General features: G+C 51.9%; 5 protein-coding genes across 5 annotated transcripts; 3 read left to right on the top strand and 2 right to left on the bottom strand.

Moving 5' to 3' along the window:
• Window positions 1-955: 955 nt before the first annotated feature.
• J4E82_008020 (uncharacterized protein) lies at window positions 956-2,094 on the top strand (the record flags this gene model as incomplete). Its single annotated transcript, XM_051734259.1, has 2 exons — window positions 956-1,361; window positions 1,427-2,094. The coding sequence occupies 2 exons, from the start codon at window positions 956-958 to the stop codon at window positions 2,092-2,094; spliced, it is 1,074 nt and encodes a 357-aa protein (XP_051585966.1).
• A 157-nt stretch (window positions 2,095-2,251) lies between these two features.
• Window positions 2,252-4,837, bottom strand: J4E82_008019 (uncharacterized protein; the record flags this gene model as incomplete). Its single annotated transcript, XM_051734258.1, has 2 exons — window positions 2,252-4,730; window positions 4,779-4,837. 2 exons carry the CDS (start codon window positions 4,835-4,837, stop codon window positions 2,252-2,254), a joined length of 2,538 nt encoding a protein of 845 aa, XP_051585965.1.
• Window positions 4,838-6,797: 1,960 nt separating this feature from the next.
• Window positions 6,798-8,492, bottom strand: J4E82_008018 (uncharacterized protein; the record flags this gene model as incomplete). Its single annotated transcript, XM_051734257.1, has 6 exons — window positions 6,798-7,354; window positions 7,410-7,622; window positions 7,675-7,904; window positions 7,953-8,096; window positions 8,145-8,281; window positions 8,331-8,492. The coding sequence occupies 6 exons, from the start codon at window positions 8,490-8,492 to the stop codon at window positions 6,798-6,800; spliced, it is 1,443 nt and encodes a 480-aa protein (XP_051585964.1).
• Window positions 8,493-12,833: 4,341 nt separating this feature from the next.
• J4E82_008017 (uncharacterized protein) lies at window positions 12,834-16,633 on the top strand (the record flags this gene model as incomplete). Its single annotated transcript, XM_051734256.1, has 2 exons — window positions 12,834-12,981; window positions 13,080-16,633. The coding sequence occupies 2 exons, from the start codon at window positions 12,834-12,836 to the stop codon at window positions 16,631-16,633; spliced, it is 3,702 nt and encodes a 1,233-aa protein (XP_051585963.1).
• A 2,718-nt stretch (window positions 16,634-19,351) lies between these two features.
• J4E82_008016 (uncharacterized protein) lies at window positions 19,352-21,911 on the top strand (the record flags this gene model as incomplete). The annotated part of the gene is made up of 4 exons (XM_051734255.1): window positions 19,352-19,922; window positions 19,977-20,611; window positions 20,660-20,781; window positions 20,837-21,911. The coding sequence occupies 4 exons, from the start codon at window positions 19,352-19,354 to the stop codon at window positions 21,909-21,911; spliced, it is 2,403 nt and encodes an 800-aa protein (XP_051585962.1).
• Window positions 21,912-22,277: the final 366 nt, after the last annotated feature.

The raw sequence follows: 22,277 nt of genomic DNA, 5'->3' as shown, positions 1-22,277 counted from the left end.
TGTACTCTTTATCGCACGAATGGAAGAAACAGAGATCCTTATATATAGATCTCGAGTCTTGGTGGTCTCCGATAGGATGTTCCTCGTGATTGGCCAGGTGCGACCTCGGAGGTTTAGCGCGGAGCGCTTCGCCTGCGCCTGCCTCCAAAGGTTCGTCTCGGACATCATCACCTCCAAAGGTAACAAGCATTCCCACGACGCCACACCTCCAAAGGTAACCCGGAGAGGGGTTTTGATATTTCATCTGCGCAATCACAACATAGTGAATAGTATGACGTATGTTACGTAATTCGCTCACACTCTGCAATCATCAGTTTCGCTTCGCGATCGCTCAACCGACCAGGAAAACGAGGCTACAAACTCGCAATTAGCATCGCAATTTATTACTAGTGAAGCTGTATCCATCTCAGGGAATGACTACCAGCAGTCTTCGAATTACAAGATTGATAGAAGGACTATATACCTTTGTCTTTTCTACACATTGCAATTCACGGTGCTCAACAGCCCTGTAGCACCAGAATAGAGATTCTTAACGTCAAGCGCAAGGCTTCCCTTATCAGATGTTCCATCGACTGGGCGACCAGGCAATAGGAGAAAGAGAAAATGGTTCAATCAGCTCCACGCGTAGTCAGTGGTAGCGAGCTAGCTTGGCTGACGTACACACAGCTCATGCGCAAAGCACAAATGCTCGCAGCGAAACAGGTCACAGGCTGCTGAAGTGAATTCAGCATCGTTCGGACTCAGACTACGGGCCAATTTTCTGGTGTCTGCCTAAATACTAAACCAGCCCATGGTTGTATATTTACCAGCTCTTGGCTGAGTTGAATCCTTTCCGCACACCACTGTAACCCTCACTCCTATTTTCATCCAGGAAAAAATATCACGATATTGCAGAACTGGTAAGCATTCAACGACGTTCCCTTCTAAGCTCTTTCTGATATGCATATCAGCTATCATGTGGTCCTCAGACGAATCTGACTCTGACTACGACTTCGGCGGCACCTGGAATGACTTGAACGGCACCTGGGATGACTACAACTGCACCTGGGGTGACTATGGCTCTGACTACGACGACTATGACTACGAAGGGTCGTTTCCACTAGACTTCCTTCCTTTCCGCAACCTTTGCAAGGTTGCGATTGGCTATCTCGATACCCAGAAAGAGTACCCTCTATACGATGCGACAACGATCGAGTTCATTGCCATTGCCGAAGCTGCTACCTCCGCTACGGCCTGGGTTTATGAGCTAAAATTCCATAAATTCCTCGATCTGCCACCCGAGCTACGCCTGAATGTGTATACTCATCTGTTGAAGGCTGCGCACAGCTGCCAGGAGCTAGCGAAACATCTGCACGTCGCCGGTTCAACAATCCATGTTGCACTTGGCGCTGGCCCAACGAACTCATCATTTGTGACCGACATTCAGGCAACGAGCTACCCACGGCGAAGTATGCGCCCTGGCTTCCTGATCTCGCCTTCACGAACAAGCAGGTACTGGGAGAAGTCACCATATGCATGCTCTCGACAACGAAATGGTTCGACTTCAAGTACGAGGAACACAAGCCTTTCAAGATCGTCCGTTGGTTCACAGACTTCCTCTCCACTTTCCCCACTGTCATGGTCGACGGCGTGGCTACCACCGAAGCTTTTGCAGCTATCAAGTGTATCTGTTTCCCACACGAGTCCAAGTATAACGAACATCGAATCGGGCGTGTCGTCGACGAAAAGAATCCCGACGTCACACTCATGCTGAAGTGCACAAACCTAGACACTATCGCGATGGTGTTCAACTTCCGCCAGCTTATCAAAACTCCGTGGGCCCCACAACCGCGAGATCTGGAAGACTTCCTGGACTTCTTCCATTTCGAGCCGATGCTTGAACACAACAGCGTTAATAACGTGTATCTCGAGGGGGTCTACCCAAGGGAAGGGGAGGGGCAGACCATGACCTGCTTGTACGAGTTTGGCAAGTGGCTCATCAAGGGTTTCAGGAAGCGGGGTCGGGAGGTAAGTGTTCATGTACACAAGAGGTGCGGAGTATTCGTAAGGAGGAGTGTGGGGCCAAAGCTTGTGGTAGACGAGGAATCAGCATAGAATGGGCAGAGATAGTCCACAACACTATCATTGTACATGAGACTACTTTACTTCCTCTGGATACGATTTTGGTAGGGTTTCAGACGAGTTCAGGTTCCTTCTCCATATCATGAACGCTGTGACATGCTTGAGTTCCAATGTTCTCGAGTTACTCTCTTCATACCTGAATTTCCATGGTCAGTTCCTTCACTCCACATGAGAGCTCGAGTTGTCCGTCGTGCAAGTCTTCACCGACAACAGCTGCTCCAGCTGGTAGTTGCAACGTAGCTGTCGTACCGCTGGGTATATCGACGGTCATAACGACTTTCGTACCATCCAACGTCCATGCCACATTGATCGGTCCATTAGGTGTCGGTACCCTCCCGCTAACTTCAGACTGGTTCAGGAACCCAACCATAGGAGTGATGACAACCATTTCGTACCCCGGAGAACTCGGTACAACACCAAGAAGGTATTCCGGCAGTACGTAGGTCGGAGCTGCACCCCATGGATGTGCTAAGCTAGTGAAAAGATCGATACCAGGCGAACCGTCGGGCTTTACATATTCCCAGCTCGCTCCGGAGTAGTATTCGTTATTCTTCACCATGCTGCCCCACAGGTTGTCGAGTAGGTGCGTGATAGCAGACGTACTGTCCACTCCAAGATCACGACGTGCCTTGAAGAGAGCTTCCAATAAGAAACCTGATGGATTAGGGGCAAGCTGATAGTCATCCGTCTCCAAGTCACTTGAGACGGTCTTGTAACCTACCGCGAAGCGAAGCTCCTCAAGCTTGGCAATAGAGGACGCTGCTTGCGTCACATTCGCCGTCCCAGATATAATTGCCCAGGCGATGCCAGTCAAGGAAAAGTTTCCCCGATCGGTGGTAGAGAGTGAGTATGTTCCAAGCTGGTCGTTCCATAGCTCACGATTAAGAGCCTCGCGCAGTTTGCTTGCCGTTTGTGAGTAAGATGTTGAAGCTTCTTCGTCTCCGATCGCAAGAGCAAGTGGCGCAATCTCGTTAAGCATATAAGCGAAGAGACCAGTCGTTGCAGTCCCGTTGGCTGGTCCAAGAAAGCTGAAGGGCGATGGTATCTCTGGGGAACCTCCGATAAGACCAGATGTGGGATCGATGAAAGCCAATCTCGCGGTGGCAAGTCTTTTGATCTGACTCCAGTAAGGCTTCAGGCCATCCAAGTCTCCCGTGTAACGGTAGTAATGGCCTATTCCCGCCAAGAATAAGTCTTGGTAGTCTACTAGCCCAGCGTAGTTTCCAATATTTGCCTCTTTGTACTGGGGTCGGGATCCGAGGTTGGCGGAGATTGGGGTAAAGCCAGCATACGGGCCTTCATCCAGCTGGTAGTTTAGCGCGTATTCGATGGTGCCTAAGAGGTAGTCAAATCGAGCAGACGAAGTTGAGACGACACGCACAGTGTGATAGAAGTCTCCTGTCCAGACTAGGCGATCACGCTTGGCACCGTCAAGGCAGACCGAGTGGTCGAGAGGCGCAACCTGATACTCGGCCAAGCAATCTTCGCTGGTAAGAGGATTAGAGTAAATGATCGTACCATTTCTGGCGGTGACAATCACATCTTTGTAGTACGTGATTTGATCCTGCATACCTCCGAAACCCCATGTGCCTTCGTATCGAGACGGAGTGCCAAAGTTTCCTGGGGCTGCCGGTGGCGGTAAAGGTACGAAGGCAGTCTCCGTCCCGTTCAGGCCTATCCGATAACCCGCTTTCTCAATTGATGTGCTCACGCGATACCACGTGTTTTCCTCGATGGTTGTGTTGATAGTGAAGTACTGGTTTTCCGGCACAGGTAACGTGCTCTGGTTCACCAAGCTCCACTCAGTGTTAAACGCCAAGATGTTTGGTGGTAGGAGAGTCCGGTTTGTGTTTGCGAAAGTGTTCTGCTGAGGATATTCGGATGTAAGCACAAAGTACGGCCCAAGCGGCTGCAGCGCACTTGCTACTCGCCAGCCGGCGCCGCCGCGAGCGATCTTCACATCGAACTCGAGTGTGTAGTTGGCTGCTTCAACACCCAGCGATGACTGTGCGCTTGTTTGGCCTCGAACGAGAGCTCCGTCTTTTGTGATTTCCCATGTAGACGGTGCGTTACCGGCATCTACGCATGCCACTTGTGCGACACGACCTCCGAGGTCGAAGACGCGATTGTAAGTGTCATCCGATGTCTTCAAATGCCCTGGCAGCAAATCAACGTCTAGGTTTGAGCTCGTTGCGCGGAATCCTAGATGATCGATAGTGACAGAGCCGTTTGTGATTAATCGTGCGGTCTGCCATCGCTGTCCTCCCTGGACGAAGAAGCTCTCAATGTATCCTGTCTCCGTGACATTGAAAGTTTCGACACGGAAAGTGTTCGATAGTCCGTTCGAGAATGTCCAAGGTCCATCTGAAAATGGTTCTTCAACTCCACGATATTCTTCGCTGTACTTTACTTCGATCTGTACTGTTCCGGAAATTGCAGAAACGTGGAAGAAGGGAAACCCGGCTACTTCGGTACCGTAGTCGAGTGTAACAAGAGGGTTTGAGGACGATAGTGTCAGGCTCGTATTTGCCCACGGCCTCAAGCCAGATGATGAGGGCGTGGATTGCTGTAGGATTGATTTGGGTATAATCGAGCCATAGTTGACAAAGCTATCATGGTGAGTAAATCGTCTTTGAAAGGTGTCTACGGTAGCTTACGCAGTAGCCAATGGGTTGGTGAAGACTGTAAAAAATGCAAGACGCTGAAGGATGATCATCGCTGCTACCTAGATACCATTTGAGGCGATCTTACAGCCCTTTATTCTACGATCCGACTGGACAGCCATGATTATAGCCGGCGGTCATCTGTACCTGCGATGCATTACAACACTACGACAACTGCCACTCCATGTTCGAGCCTCGGATGCAAGGCCAAGTAGCGGAATGTGGGGAAAAGGCTGTCGATTTGACTCCGGTACTGGCTAGGTAGTGAGCTCGGTACATATGCGACCGATCCGAACATGCTTCGGTATGCATGATCGGGGAGTTTAACAGGAAGCTTAACGTTGTTAGAAGCTTAGGACATGTTCTGTACAGGACGTTACCCCGCAAAGTATGATGCCCCGCATAACATGTTACCCGTTCGTACATTCATTGGACTACACGGCCCAATACGGGCAAGTTTCGGGTGAACAGTCGGTTAGCATGCGTATTTCGGTCTGCGTATTCCAAGTCACGAAGGATACGCCAAAGTCCTCATCGCTGCGTGGTCTGACAGCCAAGGCAATATCTCTCCAGCGACCTTTGCGCAGGCTGTGATAGGTTGTGAGAAGATGTGAGGTCCAAATCTTGATTCAATCGATAGTCACTCCCGAAGTCAGTCCGGCGGAGCACTCGCAATGTCAATTTAACAATCAGACTTCGACATCTCTCAAGAGGTCCAAAGCGTCCTTTCGATCAGGGGCATTCGAACGTTGCTGGCGACCATTGAATACACGGCGAACTGGAATCGTTGAGCGGATGCTGTAATTCTGTCGGCAACGTGTTGCGAGGCTGTGATAGGCTAGAGGCAGGCCGATGCGGCTCACGGTGGCCGAGTTTTGAACTTACTGACGTCCTCGCACTGGACCAAATTTCGTGATATCAACGCAAAAACCAGGCAGAGTGGATGCATTGCTAGATTAACGTATCACGTCTGCGAACAGCGAAAAGCTATGGTCATAGACTGAACAGTCACGAACAAATTCTTTTTCCAGCCACCACGATGGGCCGCCACGGCGAGTATCGGCAATGCAGTGGATCTTCCCTGCCCCCGAAAAACTTTCACTCGCTCGCACATCCGTGCATTCCTGTCCCGTGCACAGCCTCTGCTTGGGTATATAAACCCATCGTCCCTCGTCCTCCTTTCTGCTCATCATGTCGATCATACTTCATAGAATCATTTCTAATAGTATGCATCCTCTTCTGAGTTACTCTAAGTAGCCACAGAATCTCCATCCTGGTTGATGACTATCAGCCTCGATGTCCCGGAGTGAGGCTTTATACGGGTGCTTCGGCGCGCGTGGCGATGATCTTCAGCTGACTGGTTTGTGACTTCGTGTTGCGCTGGAAGGCAGGACGTTGACGGCAATCTGACAGGCTACTTTTTTTTCATTGATGCGACTGGCTTGCCAGTCGATTGAGGAAGAAATATTGAGAAAATGTTCACAAGTGAACCTCTAATGTGCTGACGCTCCACGGCGAAAATCGCTGCTGCTGGCGCATCCGAGTGGTGTGTGGGGGTTGCCAGGGGGGCAAGAACATCAAACTGTAACCCATTCGCCGGCTCACGACTTCGACCAAAGTCTGCTTCGAGCACAGCTTTCCTTATACAAGCACAACGCCCTGTTACAATTTCCATAGCAAGGTCTACAGAGCAACTGGCGCGAATGACTGGTGAGGGTATGAATGACTGACAGAAGTCTGGTGCGCAAAATGCAAAAGCAACCCCCAGCGCTCCAGCGATGGCAGGCACCAGACTTCGAGAGGAAGGGCTGTCAACATGTACCATCAACGCGATAACAAACTCTCGTACTGGTGCGCGACATCAGCAATTTGTGTTACATTGTAGGCTATCACTCCTTTTTACTTTCCCTTGAGCTTCCTGACGCTTTGCAACTTCCATTTCCTCTCATTCTGCCATCCCATGAAAGGCAAAAGCCAATGATAAGAGATCTCCTGGTGGCCTCCTTCGCTTCGCTAGTACACATAGAAGTTGATAGCCTCGTTGTCCGATGCACGGATCTTCTTGTTGTCTCTCATTAACACAAGTCTCATCACCCACGCACACAGTACCACACCCGCCGAGAAGCCCACGCTCGCATACATGGCCTTGCCAAAGCGCGGCGCATCGCTGTCGGGCCACAGATACGGCGTGTAAACGAAGGAGAGGTTGCCCAACGTATTGACGATAGCCAATGCGACTGATTTCTTCTCGTCCGTCTGGCCGAGCACACCGGCGGTCCAAGCCAGCACGATGTTGTTGACACCATAGGTCGCTCCTACGAATAGCACCATGGCGAAATACCGCGCGCCAATGTTCAAGGTGGCAGTCCCCACGATGAAGCCCACAATCGCAACGGCTTTGGAGAGCGTGATGTGCCAGGTGCGCTCGTTGAAGCGACCAGATGACCAGGATACTGCTACAGACACGAAGGCTGAGATGAGATACGGAGGGCAGGTCAATACGAGGGTGATTGTTCGGTTGAAACCTAACGTCTGCACGACTGTTGGTAGGAAGTTTTTGAAGCCATTCGCTAAAACACGAAGTCAGTGTATGTCTCACATGCATTTCGTATAGGCACAATTTACCTGATAAGTGAAGGTTTTGCATGAGTGCAAAGATCCAGGTGCGGTAGTCGACTGCTGCCTCTCGGAGACCTTTCCAGACGTTGACCTTGTCTCGCTTCTGGGTCGTATCTTGTTCGATGCGGCTGTGTGCTAGTTGTCGCTGGGCTGGGGTGAGCCACCGGGTTTGAAGGGGTGCGTTAGGTAGGAGGAAGAATGCCATCGCCGCGATGAGAACTGGAGGCTGGATTAGCTATGGTAATAACAGGCGGACCCAGTTTGAACCTACCTGTGAAGACCCCCTGAATAAGGAACAGCCATCGCCACCCCTCAAGGCCCTTTTTCCCGTCCAGTCCGGCGAATATTCCAGCTGCGATAAGACCAGAGAAGGAACTCGCAAGCAAGTTGCCAGTATAGAACACCGACATCCTTGTTGCGGTCTCCTTACGTGTGTAAAAAGAGCTGATCATGTACAGTGCTCCTGGATAGAACGGTGCCTCCGTCATCCCAAGTACAAGTCTATCGATATGAGTACGTGACTTGCGAATGTAATAAAGCTAATCATACCTGCATGCCAACATGCCATGGTAGTCTTTCACGAGAACCATGAGTGTCGATACGATTGCCCATGCCATCGTCCAACCAGCCATGTAGTGGGAGGGTTTGACACGAGTCAGGAGCATGTTTGAGGGTACCTGCCCTACGAGATAACTGTGCAAGAGTCAAACAGGATCTGAGTGAGGCAGACGAACTTCTTACCCGACGAAGAAGATGCTCACGCATGTGTTGTATTCTGTCCCCTGCAGATTGAGGTCCTTGTGCATGTTGTTGATCTTTCCGTTGACAATGGCGTTACGGTCAAGGAAGTTCATGAAGTACATGATCCAAAGCATTGGCTGTAGTTGTTAGCAACGAGCTTTCCATTTGCTCCAAGAATAAGCCTACCATCATATGGGTGTCCAACTTCCTGACCAGAGATTTCTCTTCAGGGGTATACTCGGTCGCTGCTCCGAATTTGTCCAAAGCAACGACATTTTGCGGTTTGTCTAGTGTATCGATGTGCTCGATCGAGACCTTGGACTTGATATCATTGGATGGAGTCGCCATAGTGAATAGATGGAGCTTTGCGACCTCCAGAGCTGATGATGCCTCATTACCCCCAGACAACAGCCAGCTTTGTAGTTCTTCTCTTCCCCAGACTCCACGAACTTGGCAAAGCAACTTGTTGCTGATCCAGGGATCGCTGCATGCCGAGATGCGGGGGAAGCCCCGTGCCCCATGGGGTTCGCATATCCGGCGTGCAAAAGAACGTGCTCGTGCGCTGGTCGAGCATACACGGACTCAGCACACAAGATAGAGACGATAAGAGATCGAGAACTTCGGCCACCCGAAGTAGTCCCGACACGGTCGTCAGCAGTCGTTGGTGGGATATTTATCTACTTGCAGCGGATCGACTTACCCCGCTACCCGACAACCTGAAACCATCCATGAAGGCTGAATCCTGCGGAAAAGAATTCCTCGCGTGATGATGTGGGTGAGTAATCTGGCATCAACCCAGCGGAATTCTTATCCGACATGCTGATATCACGTGCGATCGGAAATATCGGGACCATCGGAACCACGGCGGCTCAAGACAGTATAGATACCATGGTACAAGAGCTTGCTTTTGTAAGTACCAGCTGATCAGACATATCATAATGCCTGGCTTATTGACAAAAACGAAGGAGCACGCGATTACGCCGGCGCTTCGTCTCGCTGGAAGCGATGACGCAATCCATACCATCGACGAGCTGATCAAGCGACGAGCATCAGAACTCGGAGATTCTCCCCTACTTTGCTTTCCGAGAGAAGGTCTCACCGACTACGAAGACCATTCAGCACGGGCGGTTGACAGTTATGTTGATGCGGCAGTTGACGCGTTACAACGGAGAGGGCTGAAGCCAGCGGTAGGTGGGAACTGAACCGGCGAAGAAGTCACATCTGACAGCGAGAACAGGATTCGTTACTTGCTCAGGCACCAACCATCGCAATACTCGCTCCTTCTTCTCTGCAGTTCATCATCACTCTCCTTGGTTTGAACAGGCTAGGCTATGCCGCCCTTCTTCTATCCCCGCGGCTCGCCAGTCCAGCAATATGTTCATTGCTTGAACAAGCCGAATGCGACACTATACTCACAACTGCCCAATTCCACGATGCTTTGGTACAAGTGCGCAATGAGAGGAGCATCACTGTGCTCGAGACGCTCGAGCACCACGATTACTACAAGGTGGATGCACCAGTGTTCCATCGCACATACGACCCAGAACGCGAGAACCCCAAGAGAGCTGTCATCATTCATTCATCGGGATCGACAGGCCTACCAAAACCCATCTATCTCACTCACAGAAGCTGCATCGCGACGTTCGCGCTGAACCTCGATCGGAAAGCTTTGATGACGCAGCCGCTATTCCACAGCTTCGGTTTTTACGAAACCTTCCGATCAATCTACTCCGGAAAGCCCATGTACTACGTCAACTACAACTACCCAATCACGAAGCAGAACCTCCTAGCCACGATTGAGCATGTAAAGCCGGATCTCTTATTCTGTGTACCCTATGTTCTGAAACTTCTCGCAGATTCAGATCAAGGACTCAAAGCGCTAGCCGACATTGACCTGATCATGTATGGAGGCAGTGCTTGTCCTGACGACTTGGGTGACAAGCTGGTGAAGCACGGCGTCAACGTCTGCGCAAACTATGGCGCGACCGAAACCGGACGCGTCATGACATCTGTCCGACCACCAGGTGACAATGCTTGGAACTACCTTCGCATACTGCCCCAAGTCCAACAGTATCTCTTGATGGACGAGGTCGCCCCAAACATATTCGAGTGCGTCGCTCTCGATGGTCTCAAGTCGAAGAGCACCATAAACTCAGACGACCCGCCTAACTCGTTCCGCACCCGAGATCTCTTTGCGAAACACCCTACAAAGCCTAATCACTGGAAGTACGTCTCACGTCTGGACGACCGCTTGACATTGGTCAACGGGGAGAAGGTACTTCCAATTCCAATCGAAGGCCGGATACGTCAAGAAGCGCTTGTCCAAGAAGCCATCGTTTTCGGAGACGGCAAGACAGTTCCAGGTATCTTGATCATCAAGGCCGACGCAGCGGCCGACATGAACGACGAGGAGTTCCTGCAGCACATCTGGCCTGCTGTCGAGGACGCGAACTCTCGCGCAGAAAGCTTCTCTCGCATTCCGCGAGATCTTATCGTCGTGCTGCCGTCTGGAACAAAGTACGCGACCACAGACAAGAGCACTTTCATCCGCGCCCAGGTTTACGAGCAGTTCAAGCAGCAGATCCAAGACGCATACGAGAAGTTTGAGAACGACACCAGCGGGTCCGTAGCACTGCCGCTTCCGGAACTCGAGGCGTATCTGTCTCGACGGTTTCGCGAAGAGCTTGGCGTGGAACCAGGCTCTTCCGAGTCAGACTTCTTCGCCTGCGGTATCGATAGTCTGCAGTGTCTGCGAATGTGGAGCTTGATCAAGAAGGAAATTGATTTGGGAGGCAAGCAAGCCGAAGTGGGACAGAACCTGCTGTATGAGACTGGAAACATTGCTGCGCTTGCTCGCTACCTGCATGGGCTGCGTACAGGCGAGACGGAAGATACACAAGGCCATGAACAGATTATGAACGATCTGATCACAAAGTACTCAGATGTCATACCTACCAAGCGGCGAAACTACGGGACACGTCACGCTGTTTTGACCGGAGCTACCGGAGGACTGGGTGCTCACTTGCTCGCGCAACTTGTGGGGAGCGACGAAATTGACAAGGTGTATGCTCTTGTTCGAGCGTCCTCTGATTTCGTTGCACTAAAGCGAACATTGGAAAGCTTATCTGTGCGAGGCCTCAGTCCCACACAAGAGCAGCTCGAGAAGATCGTCGCCCTTCCAGCCGATCTCAGTAAACCAGACTTTGGCCTAGGGAAAGAGAGATTTGAGAGGCTTTCCTGGAGTGTCGGCCTGGTCATCCACAGCGCCTGGGCGGTAAACTTCAACATCTCTGTGCAGAGCTTCGAAAAAGAGCACATAGCCGCTGTGCAAAACCTCATAAATCTTTGTCAGAGAGACAGACGCAGAGAATGGCCTGCTAGCTTCTTCTTTTGCTCATCTGTTTCCTCCGCTGCTGCAACACCGCGACCAGGAACAGTACCAGAAGGCCCTGTGACGGATATCTCGCACGTCCAAAAAACAGGCTACGCGCGCTCGAAATACGTTGCCGAGCACATCGTTCTCAACGCCGCGAGACAGGCCGGTGCCGACGCCAGAGTGCTACGGGTAGGCCAACTCGTCGGCGACTCTAAAGTCGGGCAGTGGAATACCACCGAAGGCATACCGCTGATGATTCAGACCGCCGTCACACTGGGAGCGCTTCCGGCTCTCGACGAAGAAATGTCCTGGCTGCCTGTGGATCATGCCGCCCGCATCATTCTTGATTGTTGCGACGTCCCTAGCGAAGACACGGAATCTGATTTCGACGGCTACCCACGTGCTGATTTCGACCCTTACCCATTCAAGGAGCTCGAAAATAACCCTACCTCACCCGTGTATTCACCCGTAGGTTCGGACTACACTCCTCGTAGTCGCCGACGCCCCAGACGCCCTAGCTTCGTCGAGGTTCCCCCACTTGACCTCGTCTACCACGTTCTCAACCCCATCCGCTTCCACTGGACGCGCGACATGCTTCCTGCTCTTGCTGCTGCTGGTTTCAAATTCGAAACTCTGCCTACAGACGAGTGGATGGAGAGGCTGCGCAACTCGGAGCAAGATCCCAAGAAGAATCCTCCGATCAAGCTGCTCGATTGGTTCGAGAGCAAGTACGGGCATGGCTCGAGTACGAAGAACAAAGGCGTTTTGGTATATGAAACGGAAAAGACGAGCGCGAAGAGCGAGAGCATGAGGGCTATCCCGAGTGTGACGGATGTGGAGTATGTAAAGAAGGTCATTGAGAGATTGCAGGAGGAGTGGGGAGCATAAAGGACAGATTTAATGCGTATAGAAAGGTTCGGGTTAGAAAGCGTAGTTTCGAGGAGCATCACAGCCCCAAATTGTCATCATATCAGTCATCGCCCAGCCTTTTGCTTTGCTGTATATTCTAGTCAGTTCGTTTTACTTTTCACTCCAGCATGGTGTCGAAAGAAGACGTCGACCTGTCATCTTCGGAGCACCATATGCGATACCAAAAGCCTCCGGCGCGAGTCTACCTTGAAGAGATGTGATGCGAGATAAGCCATGTGCAGAGTGAGCGGGGAGAAGGGCTGCTCTGTATGGATGAACCGGTGATCGGAGATGGTGCGGCCCCACTTTTACTAGCCAGGGACCACAAGTGCATGCAACGCGACATGTCACTTTCTCGAGTTGTCACCAAGGTTTGTGGTATAAGAGGAACCACGGCACCAGCAATGCTCGAATCTAGCCCTGGATATGCGCTCTTCACAGACCTTAGGAAGAAGATGGGCATGACCTCCTCGCAGCCTATTCCAAGTCCCAGTCGCGTCGCAAACACCTCGATGGTAGCTTCCCCCGCCACCAAGCGCAAGGCCCACTTTAGTAAGTACACGAGCCTGACGCGCTTTTGATGCTACTGTTTGGCTCCACCAAAGTACATTTTCTTGGACGAGGACACGGCTAACGCATTGGAGTTGTAGACCCCAACATGGATGATGTAGCCGCGTCGCAGCAGCTCATGGACGAGGAAGACACGCGCGCCGCCGCCGATGGCACCAATCGCGAAAACATGACCCTCTCTCAGGTCAACGGCAGCCACGACCCCTCGTCGTCCAAACAGAAGAAGCGCAAGCGAAAAGGCGCGCACAAGTCTGGTCAGAATAGTATTGCGCTATCTCCGGCTGCGACTCAGGACTTGCTAGCCCAGAGAGACGACTCTCCGTTTCCCTTCCCGGCCTCTCAACCGGAACCCGAACTTTCCACTACCAACGGCCTCATGCGTTCGACTGCCATCGAAGTGCCAGACTCGCAAGTTCCTGCGCAGTCTCTGCACACGTCCGCCGCGTCGCCCACTGGCAACCATGTCATTCCGTCCAGCAACATCGTCCCGTCCAGCGCCACGAAAAGCAAACGCACATACAAGACGAGCAAGCGCACAAAACGGGATCGACTCAGCCGCGACAACATTCAGGAAGACGACTTTGACCACGATAGGGACATAAGCATGCTCCTGGAAAAGGCACTATCTCCTTCGCGCGCGCCGTCTAAACACAGGCCTTCACAAGGCGACGATGCAGAATCGGGATCGCACATGGAGTCGAAGGATACACCAGATTTGGAAGGTGGACATTCGCGCAAAGTTGCGACTGAACCTGTAAACGGAACACCCACACCCAAGCGGCGGAAGATTGGTAGCGCGAAAAGTGCGACTAGAGTAAGAGATCTCATCCAAGATGGTCCTCACGACGGAAACGACGAAGACGGCGACTTATTACGGAGCACCGAGAAGACCAAACTGAAACGAATCAAAAAGCCGCGAACCCCGATCGCAAAGTCGAAGAACATCTACGAGATTCCCGACGATGATCCACGTCCCACGAATGGTCACGGCGAGAACGGTGACGCCCAGGACAAAGACGCTATAAATGCTGGAGTTGCGGATGCCATGAACAGCCCTGCACAGCCTGGAGGTGCTGGACAACTTAATACACCCAAGGTGGCTTCTACCCGTAAGCCGCGTAGCAGTTTGAAGAAGGCAAGGAAGACCAACGACGAGGCTCATAACTCAGCTACTGCTGTACGGACACCCGGGCAGCCGTTGGGCGACGACGATGACGAAGACACTATCATGCGGGAGCCTATTTCTAGCGACGAAGACGATTACCGCGACCCTCCACCCGACACCAGCAGTCGCGACGAATTTGAGAAGAAGGAGAGAAAGAAGAAGAGAAAATCAACCACGAAGAAAGCTACGCCGCGACGCGAGAGTGGCAAGTTCAGTTACAAGAGAAAAAATGTTCAAACGGGTACCGCAGCGGAGAGGGCTCTAGCAGGCGTGGATCATACCGTGAACTATCCTCCAGATCTCCGGACGACGGGCGATTTCACTGCGGATGAAGAAGAGCTGATCCGAAGAGCTGTCCGGGATTATCAAGATAGGAAGGAATTGGAGATACCTCAGCTCGTAAGGATCATCCAATGGAGTAAGCAAGACCCCGCCCTCAACCGTACCAACGGCGAAGTATCGGGAAAGAACGACTGGACGCCACAAGATATGGACAATGCACGGGAGAGTGCCGAGTTCTGGAATGACATAAAAAACATTACCACGAAACGTTCCTTTGACAGAATGAGAAGACACATCCGGCAAACATACCACATGTTCAAGAGTGGAGCATGGACGGATGAAGAGGACCAACTACTCAGAGATCTGTATTCGCAACACCCAAACAAGTGGAAAGTGATTGAAGTAGGTATGGGCGATCGATCAATGCACGACTGTCAAAATCGATGGCGCGACTACCTGCAATACGGCGACAAGCTAAAGTCTTCACGCTGGGAGCCAGAAGAAGAAGAGCTCTTCATCCACGCCATCACGACAGTCGCCCAGAGAGATGAAGACTACCGTGCTGAACAAGGACTGCCGCCCGTGGATGAATACACGATTAAACACATCAATTGGCAACAAGTTAGTCGTGAGATGGACAACACTCGAAGCCGGATACAGGTCGTGGCGAAATGGAAGAACCTGCAGAAACGCAACCCTCCACCACACATTCAGGTGGAGCACAAGCCGAGAAAGAACAAGTCCGCTCTTTCTGGACTTACGGCTTCCGACCCGACGCCTAGGAAACGTGGTCGACCGCAGCAGGGCGAGGGTCAGATACCTAGAGGTCATCATGTTATCAAGTCGCAGATGTTTATTCACACGTCGGACGACGATGAAGTCCACGACGCGCCTCCATCGGAGGAACGTGGTCGCCCTTCTCTGGGCGAGAGCTCGGTCGTGAAGAAGTCGATGAACTTCCGTACGACTGAGCCAGATGATATCGTTGATGATTCAGACGAAGACGAACAAGCGAACAGGGAAACGAATGCCTCGCCAACGAAGAAGAAACGTCGGAAGTCCGGGAAGAGTCAGGGTATGGAGCGTGAGAAGCCTCAAAAGTCGAAGAAGAGTAAGATCAGGGATGAAATCGAGGATCCTGATGACGAGGACATTAATGTCGATCAAAACGCGACACGTTCGTCGCCGCCATCCAAGAAACGTGGACGAATACGGAAGAATGGCAATACGGAATCGGAGGAGCCGAAGAAACGGCGGAAACCAAAAGCGGCAACGGAATCGGTTGAAGATTTGGAGCTCCGAGAGGAAGAACAGTCCGAGCAAGTAGGGGGCAATGGTAACGATGTGGAGGAAAACACAACATCCGCATCTAGCATCAGGCCCAACAATGTTCCAAATCAACGACTGGACGATGGCCACGAAGGACCACGGGATATTGACGAAGACGAGGATCCCATTGAGGACGAAGACGATCAGCCCCGTGCTGCGTCCGACAGTCCAGCAAAAGATGTGGACGCTGAGCAGTCAGAAGCGGACAGCGGTGACGCTGTGTCGCAGAAAGATGACGAGGAGCTTGATGAGGAAGAGAAACAACTCGATGTCACGCACAACGGCTCTGCAGAAAACTTGGACGACGACCAGTCAGAAGCAGACAGTGATGCTACATCTCAAAAGGAGAATGAGGAGCACTCCGGCGAAGAGGTGGATCAAGCGAGCATCTCGCCCCGAAGCCCAGCAGCGGACGTGAACGACAATCAGCCCGACGCGAACGGCGATGCCACGCCGCCCCAGAAGCAAGACGAAACCCCGCCCCTTGACGAGGAAAAGTCTCAATCCAGCCCTCCTCCAACCATCAACCCCGGTTCCTCAAAACCCACCGTGTCGGACTCGTCCAAAATGCAATGGGGCGACCTCTACGACCTCATTGCCAGACTGCAAGAGCGTCGTGATGAGGAAGAAGGCGATATCGACTGGGAAGGTGTCGCCGAAGAAATGTCAACCGAGGATCGCAATTACATCTGGTCGGAAGAGACGCTGAGGACGGCGTTTGAGGACATGGTTCAGTTGATTAGGGATAATGGGAAGGAGGTTGATACGGAGGATCTCCCCGGGACGGTGGATGATATTATGGATTTTGTTAGTGGGGAGCATGGGGGTGAGATTGAGGAGTATTATTCGCTGGAGTAGGGAGGGTTTTTTTCGTCCTTTTTTTTTTTCTACTGGTGGAATAAAAGGCTATCGGGTCGAGATGGTAACAGCAACCGTCCTTATCTCGATGTACTCGGAAACCTCGGAAACACGTAACAACGAACTACTGCTTGGAGATATCAGAACTCTTCGAGAGGCGCTTATGCCTCCAAAAACCTAGAAAAGATTAGCCAGCCTGGACCACAGCGGCTCCAGTCTCTCTCTGCCACCCTCGGGTTGTTGTTGACTTGGGAATGATTGATTTCGCATTTTCGTTTGTATAATAGTGGTAGAAATACATGGTTATGCATAAGGCGTAGTTTGACTGATGCGTGACATGGTACGCTTTTGGTACAAGAGTGAAGACTTGGGCAAGAGATTTGAAGAAAAGCTGTCAGCTACCAACGTTGGATATCTGTGTTCTGAAATGAAGTATGCATAGATTTTCCTAATTTGTAAAGTACCGAGATGGTACAATATACGTTTTCATATCTATTGTAGTGTGCTTGCAGGTGCTTTACAAGGCACAATAAACCCGTGAGCACTTCTCGCTGCTTTTGCCTACCCCTGCCATGTGAATAATCTACAAGTAGCGCGTGTGAGGGACAATTAAAGTTGATGTAAATCGCGAGACATTGGGTTAAGCAGAGATCTGTTGTGTTTTGCAAGTATTGTAATCTACAAAAGAGCACCTAGATGGATGTCATTGAGATTGTCCACTATAAGCATACGTTTGACTTCCAACCTACGAGGCAGTGTGTTAGCTTATCTAGTAGTATCTCCAGCCTCGTATTCCTTGTCTGCGTGACCTCTGGCCTATAGGACTAAGCCAACACTACTACCAAAGCTAAGCTGGTCACTACATGTTTCGGTCCCGCAATGCTCGAGCAGTTCGACTTCGTGCTGTATTGTCTACATGCATGCAATGCATCGTTGCTCTGGAAGACTAATATGGAAACTGCTCGAACACATTCGATGATTATTGCATCGTATATTACGGATCTTTCCATTTCATTCATGGTCCACCAGAGGCAGTGTGTTGTCGAACACCACAGTACCTTCAGCCGCGTATTCCTTGTCGTCGTGACCTGTATGGACGAAGCCAGTACCCAAGCAAGCCCATCGCTACTTGACTCGGTTGGCACCCGAGATCGCGCCTTCCCCATTGTTACCCACGCCGAGCCACACGATAGTCGCTTCGCATGCGTAGCGCAGTCATGGCTATGCCTAGCGAAAACCCTGCATCACTCGATGCGACGGGCGAAGGCGAAGGCAAAGTCGCTGTTGTACATTCGGATGCAGTGCGGTCCGAAAACATCTAGAACAAACGAAATAGCTGCACCGCCACCCTCAACGCGCTTACGCCCGTTGACCCAGCACAACAACGGCGGTCGGTAACAAGAAAGGGAGGGAAAAAAAAAGAGTACGGTGCATTCCAGCACCGTGGCACACGCGCAACGGATGCGCGAAAATAGATTTAAACATGGACTAGAATTCTAGAGGGGTCACGAAACACGCGCAAAGAGCTACTGCACGCTGCACAGGCTATCGAAATCTCCGGGGGACCCGTAAACGTATTAGCTAGGGTCTACAATACGGACATACGCTGTTCGCGCCGTACGGGTGGGTGGTGTGATTTATTGCTTTGATTGAAAGTGGGTGTCGGAGGAGGGGGAAGGCAGAACCCAGTCACATTCTACTGCTGGACATGGAGATTGCGAAACGTTCAAGACAAAGTCAAAGGTAGAAAAGAGGAAGGTCGAAAAGCTGGCGGCGGAAACAAATGTCATAGGCTGAGGACAACATGACCGCCTCGTCACAACGACCTTCCAAGTCTACTCCAGGATGACATGCCCGCAGCGCCTGACATAGGCCAAGCCAAGTGGGCCCTAGCGCAGGGAATGATCCCTAGTCCATCACTCGTCCGACTGCTCCTCTCCTTGCCAAACCGCCGTGTCGTGACCAATGCGGCGCGGGCTTGGACCGTTGCAAAGCCAATCGCCTTTATCAGCATTATCGATCGTTGCCGTTCTTGGTGTACCCTGCTCACGTAGTCGTACCCTGCCGGCGCCCTCCATGACGCACCTTGTCTATCCACGGCTGCGCGGGCCAGTCAGCGTCGTCTCTCGGGTTCAATGAGGCGAGGGGATGAAGCGAGGCCGTCAGTATGCACTCCACATTTGGAGTGTTTGCCTTTCCCCTTCCATCTTACTCGTACTATTCTAATCATCTCTGATCTGGCTCTGTTGATTCATTTCTGCACTGCCCTGCTCGCTACAAACCATTCCGTTGTGGCCGTCGTCGTTCGCTAACACAACACCTGCTTGTCATTCCGGCTGTTTGACCTCGACGCAAATCAGCGTCCTGCGCTTGCGTACCGATCGGATCCCTTGTCACCAGTCGCTGTCGAATCGAACCATTTTCTTTTCACGCCCATCGGCACATATAGTCCCCGGCTGTTATCCCGTCCCTCGACGAGTGAAGAGGCGGAATTGGTCAAGGGTGCGGACCTTGTTCCTGAACAACACGACGTCATCTTGACCATTTAGCCGCGAACCCTTTGCACCTCATTCACTTGACGACGGAAACCCTTTTACGTTTGCGACACACGATTCGTATTCGCTTTTAAACGGCCCGTTTTACGCTCTTTGCACGCGCGCACGCGATCATAGGCGTTGCACCACCGGGTTTGTAGTTTGCGATAATACTTTGATAGTCATGGAGCGGGTTCGAGCACAGCCTGCGACACGTGCTGAGGGCCGTCGCATGTCGACATTCACAGAGGTTGGATTGGTGGACGAGAACAGAATCCAAGAGGAGAGGAGTCCTGTACCGACACATGGGAAGAGCCTGAGGCGGCTGCGGCCAGCGAAGATGCTCAGGTTTAGGAGTACGAACAGTATCTTCAATGCCGATGGAGAGAGGTTGGCCGACGACGAAGACGACTGGGAATCATGCGATGAGGACGACGCAAACGATTCGTACATCACCACATCGCAATCGTTTATGCCGACCAAGCTATATCGATTTGGCCTCTTCAGTGTCTTACTGGCACTGATGCTACCAATTATCCAACTCAACCCCCTCAAACACATTGGAGTACGGGGTGGTACTATTCCAACACACGCCATTCAGGCCAACTCTGAACGCTCGATGCTCGTGCGACGAGAGGATAGCCCGACTGATGCGTGTAGACGGTGGAGCGGACAAAGCGCCGTCGTCAACGGAACACTATACATGTACGGATTCCGCCGAACCACCGATGGCCAACAGACCCAGGACACATGGAGTATGTAGCGAATTGCAAATCATTGCATTTGCGCGCAATGCTAACTTGACCCAGACAACGACTTCCTCACGCTCGATCTCACCGAATCCTGGCAAGTCAGCTCTCCCGCTCTGACCGGTCTGCCCAAGCCACAAGGTCCACCGGCCGTCTCGCTCGGCCAACTCTGGGCATCGCACGATTCGCTCTGGTTATACGGCGGTCAGTTCTCTGATAGTCCGCAAGCCGACCCCACGAACAACTCTATTTGGGAATACAACATTGGCGGCAAACAATGGATCGAACACGCCGACCCGAAGACCTCAGCTGGACAGGAGGCGGAGGACGCTGGCCAATCCGTACAACGCGTTGCCGAAGGTGCTGGTCTTACTGTTCCTACGCTGGGCAGGGGCTTCTACTTTGCTGGTCATCTCGACTTTCTCACGACCGAGGGCTGGAGCATTCAGACCCCGCGAGTGTACCTGAAGAGCTTGCTGGAGTTTACTTTCCCGGGACAGACTAACAATGCTGTTGAGTCGCTGGGCGATGGAAAGACGGCTGGATCCGATGGTGCATGGCGCAATATTACCTACGGTGGATTGCAGAACACGGCCTCGTTCCCTGAACGCGCGGATAGTTCTCTTGTCTACGTTCCTGGTTTTGGCGACGAGGGTCTCCTAATTGGGTTGACGGGCGGTGATAATGCTACTTTTGTAGGTTCGGTTGTGCCGAGATGACTTCAAGATACTAACAGAATTCAGACGCAAATGAACACCATCGATGTTTACGATATTTCGACATCGACTTGGTACAAGCAAAGTACCTCCGGGAAGACGCCCAAGTACCGAGTCAACCCTTGTACTGTCGTAGGAGCTGCTGCAGAGTGAGTCCAGCCAAGCTTCATTCTTACTCGATATCCGTACTAACTCCACCGCCAGCGGCTCATCATACAACATCTACATGTTCGCCGGCCAGGATCTCGGCGATCCAGGCACCCAAACCCAACGTGATGACATGTGGATCCTCTCCATCCCCTCATTCTCCTGGATCGAGGTCGACCAAGGCACCGACAAAGCCTCCATTCCCCCTCCTCGTGCCGGCCACCTCTGCCAAGTCTGGGACGCTCAGATGATTGTTCTCGGCGGCTACAACACAGATCTCGGCTGCGATGCCCCCGGCATCTACGTCTTCAACATGAGCAGTTTGGGCTGGAGCAACCAATTCACTGCCGTAACGGGCAAGAACGCGCTTCAGGGATACAACGCCAAGGACAAAGGTAGCACCGGTAACCCTCTCGCGCAACAAATCAACCAACGCGGTTTCGGCGTCAATGCGGGTATCGAGGGCTCTTATGGTTATGCTGTCCCCGACGCCGTCCAGTCTGTCATTGGTGGCGCAGCAACAGGCGGCGCAACGCTCACTGCTCCCGTCCAGACACCCACCCAAGGCCCGCTCGCAACCGGCAAACCGCAGACGTACACCATGACTGGACCGGACGGTGCGACGATTACCAATGTCATCAACGGGAACCCTCAGGGCACCTCATCAGGCGACAGCGGACCGAACGTTGGTGCCATCATTGCTGGTGTGATTGCAGGTGTCTTTGCGGTTATCGCTGCGTACTTTGCGTTTTGCGCGTGGATCTACCGCCGCCAAGTCCAGATCTGGAAGTCACATGCCGCCGCTGTGCAAACGCGGGCTAATGCTGCGGAGAAGCAAGGGGGCACTTTTACGTCTTCTTCTGGTAAAAACAGTTCGGAGAGGCCGCCGGGTACCATGGGCGGTACGAGTAGCCATGGTGGCGCTGCTGCTGGCTCCTTTGACATTGGGAGAAGAAATAGCGGTGCTGGTGATGCAACTGCTTATGGAGGCGCGGGGGATCAGTGGGGGAGGAGGAATAGTGAAGGCAGTGTTGTGGATGGATTGTTGGATGGTCAAGAGCCGAGTTTCTGGGGCGCGAAGGGTGTTTTGTTGAATCCTAGGCGGAGTTTGAGGGTTATTAATAGGGATTGATTGATGGATTGAATGGGATGTGGACGGATGGATGGATGGGGACGCCTGGTTGCGTTTTCCTTTTTTTCCTTTTTTTACATTCCGTTTCATGAGCGATGATGAGAACTTTGTATAAAGGATATTGTGGGTATGGCTGGGATATATACATGGCCGAATTGGATAAATCATAATGATATACACAAGTAATGATTAACTTGTGAATCACATCTCGGAGAATGCATCTATTTTCTTGTCTTTGCTGATCATTCAAATCGCCATGTAGACTGGAAATTTTGTGTTCGACATTACTATCAGCGAGTTGGCGACTGCTTGGTTAAAATGGGGACGACGATGGGGGTGACTGCTACCGGGAAATCGAGATACAAG

The sequence above is a fragment of the Alternaria postmessia genome, assembly GCF_024291825.1.
Source record: "Alternaria postmessia strain BMP 2775 chromosome Unknown scaffold_60, whole genome shotgun sequence".
Lineage (NCBI taxonomy): Eukaryota > Fungi > Ascomycota > Dothideomycetes > Pleosporales > Pleosporaceae > Alternaria > Alternaria postmessia.
The sequence above is the reverse complement of the archived record's forward strand: the minus strand, read 5'-3'. Positions and strand labels throughout refer to the sequence as shown.